We start from the raw sequence: 6222 nt of genomic DNA, 5'->3' as shown, positions 1-6222 counted from the left end.
GTGGTGTTGTTCAACAACAACCTAAATGCATACTCTCTCTCTCTCTCTAGCAGTACACACTAAATAGGCACGATCAATTGTGGGATAATATAGTTGAACAAGTAGAGAAAAGTAATTGGCAAATTTATATTAAACGTAGTGGAAAAATCATCCTTCAATAGGTTCCATCAAACCCTAGATCAGAATTTAGCTACTCATAATTGTTTGCACAAATACAAGATTAGAATTCATAACAATAGAAAATTAGGAAGAAAGAGGGGGAAAAGTGAAGTTGAATCCTTCTCCTTGCTCCAAGAATGTGCTTGCCTCTCCAAAGTCTTATCTCCCTTCAAAAAGTGGCTAACTCTCATATTTATATTGTTTAGGGTTGGGTTGGGCCGAATTTGCTTCTCCTAATTCGGATTGGAAAAATTAAATTTTTCTGCTCCGGTCTCGGTCTGGCGAAGCCTCACTTCGCTGTCCGGGACTTTCCTGGTTTCTTCTACTCCGGTCCCGGTCTGGTGAAGTGAACCTCACTTCACTGTCCAGGACTTTTCTCTTCAGCTCTATTTTCACCAATTTTTCTTCCATTTGATCCTTTTCCGTTTTGTTCCTACACATAAGAAACACATAATGAGCATATTTTTACTTCAAAAGCGGTGTGAATACCTACAACTCACACACGATAACACACAGACACACTTAAAACATGCACTTTTCACCCTTTATCACCATCCCACGCTTAAACATTTTCTCGTCCTCGAGCAACTTAAACTTAAGCACATAAGCAAGAAACACCTTTCAAAACATACTCAAGCATCACACCAATGACAATGATTTATATCAATGCTTAGAACCCAGCATATGCACTCTTCATACTATTCCTTAAGTTTTAACTCATGCCAAGATCATTTAAAATATTCATGTGGTTCTTTCTAATATCCTCGCCTCAAAATTTGACTCTAATGCATTCCACACTATGACTCGTTCCTTGTGCCTACTCAAAAATCAAGGTCTTTACCAATCCTTTGCAAATCATGTGCCCTCACCAACAAACCGTAGAGAAAAAGTAGTCCACACCCTCAAATATAAGTTCAAGTATAATTTAAGGACTCTCAGATCGGAAGAATTTGCTCATTCTCACAAGAAACTCTTATGCCACCAAAGCTCGTACCATAAACTTGCCCGTAGTGTAAGTCTCTACTAATTTAGGCTCGCAAAGTTTAGGATCGAGTAGGACTTTATAGGTTGTAATGTAGGCTAAAGTACGTGTAGGATATATTTGAGAAAATAGGTACTAACCCTCCTAAGCATTTTAATAAACTACACTTCACTTCCAAATATCTTCTTGTCATGACTAATTCAATGTCTTGCCATGAAACCATACACATTTAGGCCCTACTTCATTAAGCATGTCAACATATAGATACTCACTAGCCCAGACAAAGATATGAGAGGTGTTATTCATTTGTTTTTCACTCTCCTTAATTTGGTATTTTCGGCTAGTACCTTTTTTGTTTGTACACAAGTGCATCTTTTCGACCTTTCTATGGTTCCATTCAAAAGCTGCCCAATCTTTTTTTTTTTACTCTTCTAGCTACGTAAGTGCTTTCATAGATAAAGGTTCAACAAGATTTGATTAAGAATAAAGGGGATTCAGCGTCTAATGTGGTTGCCAAAGAAATGGTCTACATGTTCAAAAGGGGTGACTATATATAATATCAACACTGGTAAAAAAATAGGCTAAATGGTCAATCAAAGAAAGCCTATATCACTTCCCACACTTCCAAGACTAATCATTTCGCTTTGAATCACACACGGGGCAAGTTCTAGACTAACAAGGATGGCACAGAGTACACTAAAGTCTCGCCTCACACAATGCACATGACTCACTTAGGATTGCCCAAACCTAACTCTCGAGTTAAAACAACTAGCACAGTCATCATAAAATTTTAGCACACAGGAATTAATCAAAAAAGTCAAAAAATGAGACTCGGTATCAAAAGAAAGCCACACATATTATCAAGGCATGTAATTCTAGAAATCATGAAGAAAGCACTTAGTTCAAATGCTCCCGACCTAAGCCTCGATATAAAACATGTCAAAAGCATAAATTACTCAAGCTTCTTCCAATTCCATTGTTAGTTCATCCAGAAAACAAAATAAAAGAGAAACAAAAAAAATCTTTTTGTATTTTTCTTTAAACTTTAGTCCCTCAAGAAAACTGTCTAGATAATCCTTTGTCGGGAAAAGTCCATAATTCTTTACAAAGTTTGAAAAAAAAAGATCTACCTAAAAATACACGGTTCAAGAAAATGGCATCCTCGGGAAAGAACCGTTATTTAAAAAAATCCGAGATTAAGCCACTACAAAAAAAACTACTACAATTATACAATTACAATGGCCATAAGAGTGATCATGCAATTCAAAATGTATCACTAGCAATTAAGCACATGCCACAAAAATTAAAGTCTGACACCCCACCGTACAGTGAAGAATGTGCACTGTCCTCAGTTGCACAATATCATAAAAATACAAATAAGTAAGATCAAAAGTAGAGTGGATGTCAGAAACTTCCTCAAAATCACTCGGGTCGTGGTGAGGACCGGTAGTGAACCTCGGTACAGCGACTAGTCCTGGCTCCTCTACAATAGTGCCTTCAATAGCACTCAAATCAACTGTCTGGAGCCCCTCTGTATCAGTCTATAACTTGATAGTTATTCCATGTTAATTAGCACAATTCAACAACATGTGGGTAAGGCAACACCTCAGTCATGCCTAAGTTGGCCGCGGATGATACTTGTCTTAGAAAGAGCACAATTGAAGTTCATAAGACACCCAACGGCCACCCCACACTTAAGATATGTTCGTATTGCCAATAGAGGTAGGTTAGCTACTCAAACTTCACTAAACCTCACCAAAAAATTCATTCGGTCAATTCATCGAACACTTTATGTGCACAACTTTTGTTAAGCTTCATTGGTTCAATTTGCCAATAGTGTCATGACCTAAGTGAATGGGAGAGGGCTGTGGGAAAGAGAATAAAAAACTGAGAGGAGTGGGGCGTACCTGGTGGAGGAGGCGCTGGGGAAAAGAAGCAAAAGGAAAGGTGGGAAGGGTGGGGCGGGCTCTGGGGAAAAGAAGAAAAAGAAATGTGGGAGGGATTTATGTTGTTTTTCTCTTCTTTTTGTTGGGGTTTTTTCCTTTTTTTTTTGGTTTTTGTCTTCTTCTTTTTTATATTTGGAAAATTAATGAGTAAACATAAAAACAAAAATAAAAATAAAAATTACCTAGGGTCGCGCTAGGACCGTGCGACACGCGACCTAAAGATGCGCCCCTTTACCTAGTTAAGTTATGCCTGGTCCCGGTTTCGCGAAGCCATAGGCACTTCGCTGTCCCCTCTTCTATTTTTCTTTCTCTTTTGGTCCTGGTCTCATGAAGCCCTCTCCGCTTCGTTGCTGCCTCCCCACTTTTTTTATTTTTTGACTAAATGACACTAGACGAAAACAAGAAAATTGGGTTGCCTCCCAACAAGCACTTGATTTAACGTCGTGGCACAACGTAGACTTTCCGGATTATACTTCACTCACATATTGAGGTTCGTTCAATTGTGTCACATCTTTCTCTCCTTTTTGTCACTCATTCCAAGGTAGTGTTTCAACCTTTTCTCATTCACTCTAAACCTATTTGTCCCATCCTCGGACTCAAATTCTGCAGCTCCATTTGAGAGCACTTGCACTACTCTGAATGGTCCCGACCATCTAGATTTCAGCTTACCCGGAAATAATTTCAATCTTGAGTTATATAGAAATACCATGTCTCCGGGTTTAAAATTTTGCTCAAGAATATTTTTGTCATGCATCATCTTCATTCTCTCCTTATATAGCCTTGTGCTCTCAAAAGTATGGTAACGAAACTCATCAAGCTCGTGCAACTCTTTGACTCTACTTGTATCCACAATTTCCATATCGAGATTTAGTTGCCTCAATGCCCATAAAGCTCTATGCTCCAACTCCACGGGTAAGTGACACGCTTTCCCAAATACCAGTTTATATGGCGACATGCCAATTGGAGTTTTAAAAGCGATACAATAGGCCCAGAGTGCATCGTCTAACTTTTTCGGCCAATCTGTTCTTGTAGCATTCACGGGCTTTGTCAACACACTCTTTATTTCTCTGTTCGACACCTCCACTTGCCTACTTGTTTGTGGATAATATGGGGCGGCAACCTTGTGGCGAACACCATATTTTTCTAACAACTGTGCGAAAGCTCGATTGCAGAAATGAGTGCCTCAATCACTGATTATTGCCCTTGGAGTGCAAAATTGGGTGAATATATTCTTTCTCAAATAACCAATGACTCCCTTTGCATCATTTGTAGGGAGGGCCACAACTTCCACCCATTTTGACACATAGTCCACAGCTACAAGTGTGTACTTGTTTCCATATGAGCTGACAAAAGGCCCCATGAAATCGATTCCCCATACATCAAATACTTCCACCTCCTGAATTGGGTTCATGGGCATCTCATGTCGGCGGGAAATATTCCCGGTCTATTGGCATTCATCACAGCCCTTCACCCAAAGGTGTGTATCTTTGAATAATGTCGGCCAGTAGAAGCACGAATCTAACACTTTTGCGGCTGTCTTTACTCCCCCGAAATGGCCACCATATGGGTATGTGTGACAAGCCTACAAAACATAAGATTGATCTATCTCGGAGATACATCTCCAAATCATATTATCAATACAAATCCTGAACAGATAAGGCTCATCCAAATAATACGTGCGACAGTCACAAAAGAACTTTTTCCTTTGAACAGAGAAAAAGGTCATAGGGGACAATACTGCTCGCCAAGTAGTTTTCAATGTCTGCATACCATGGCGCTACCTTAAGACTCATGGACAATAGTTGTTCATCCGAAAAAGTCTCCACAATCTCTTCCACCTCAACCTTCTTCTCTGCTCCTTTCACCCTAGACAAGTGATCAGCCACTTGGTTCTCCGTTCCCTTTCGGTCATGGATTTCCAAGTCAAATTCTTGCAGCAGTAGCACCCATGGAATCAGGAGTGGCTTTGACTCCATCTTCTTAATTAGGTACCTAAGAGTAGCATGGAAAATATAAACAATTACCTTCGAGCCTATCAGGTATGACCAGAATTTGTCAAATGCGAACACCATTGCTAGAATCTCCTTCTCGGTCACTGTGTAATTTAGTTGGGCACCACTCAAGGTTCTACTTGCATAGTAGATTGGATGCTTGACTTTATATTTTCGCTGCCCAAGAACTGCTCACACAGCATAGTCGCTTGCATCACACATGAGCTCAAAAGGTTGCTCCCATTCAAGTGCCACTATGATTGGTGCAGTCACTAGCTTCTTCAATTCCTCAAAAGCTACCCTGCAGTCATCAGAAAACACAAAGGGGTGATATTTTTCAAGCAATTTACACAAAGGTTTAGCAATTTTAGAAAAATCTTTTATAAACCGCTTGTAGAAGCCGGTGTGACCAAGGAAACTTCTTGTAGCCTTGACGGAAGTGGGTAGAGGAAACTTCTCAATTATATCAACCTTAGCACGGCCCACCTTAATCCCCTTACTTGACACTAGGTGTCCCAAGACTATACCTTTTTGTACCATAAAATGGAACTTTTCCTAGTTCAGTACTAGATTAGTCTACATACACCTCTTCAATACTCTTTTCAAATTCATAAGGCAGTCATCGAATGAGTTTTCGACCACTGAGAAGTCATCCATGAAAACCTGCATTATGTCTTCTACCATATATGTGAAGATTGCTATCATGCAACTTTGGAATGTGGCGAGTGCATTGTATATTCCAAACGGCATTATCCGAAAGGCATAGATGCCATAGGGACAGGTGAATGACATTTTCTCTCTATCCTCTGGGGCAATAGAGATCTGGTTATACCTCGAGTATCCATCCAGGAAGCAAAAGTGGGACCTCCCCGCCAATCTATCTAACATCTGATCAATTCATGGCAGTGGGAAGTAGTCTTTTGGGTAGCCTTATTCAACCTTCTGTAATCCATACAGATTCTCCATTCTGTGACTGTTCTTATTAAGATCAACTCGTTGTTCTCGTTTTGCACTACAGTCATTCAACCCTTCTTTGGCACACACTGAACTGGGCTAACCCAGTTGTTGTCAGAGATGGGGAAGATTATTCCCGCATCTAACCACTTGATCACTTCTTTCTTTACCACTTCATTCATTTTGGGGT

General features: G+C 39.9%; 2 protein-coding genes across 2 annotated transcripts; both read right to left on the bottom strand.

Annotated features, from left to right (window-relative positions):
• Positions 1-3592: 3592 nt before the first annotated feature.
• On the bottom strand, positions 3593-4504 carry LOC138894163 (uncharacterized). The gene is made up of 2 exons (XM_070178845.1): positions 4289-4504; positions 3593-4237 (listed from the first exon to the last, which is right to left on the bottom strand). Exons 1-2 carry the CDS (start codon positions 4502-4504, stop codon positions 3593-3595), a joined length of 861 nt encoding a protein of 286 aa, XP_070034946.1.
• Positions 4505-5270: 766 nt separating this feature from the next.
• Positions 5271-5618, bottom strand: LOC138894162 (uncharacterized mitochondrial protein AtMg00860-like). The gene has a single exon (XM_070178844.1). The coding sequence runs from the start codon at positions 5616-5618 to the stop codon at positions 5271-5273; it is 348 nt and encodes a 115-aa protein (XP_070034945.1).
• Positions 5619-6222: the final 604 nt, after the last annotated feature.

This window comes from Nicotiana tomentosiformis, chromosome 6 (assembly GCF_000390325.3).
Source record: "Nicotiana tomentosiformis chromosome 6, ASM39032v3, whole genome shotgun sequence".
NCBI classification, from domain to species: Eukaryota; Viridiplantae; Streptophyta; class Magnoliopsida; order Solanales; family Solanaceae; genus Nicotiana; species Nicotiana tomentosiformis.
This window is presented reverse-complemented; position numbering and strand designations above follow the sequence as displayed.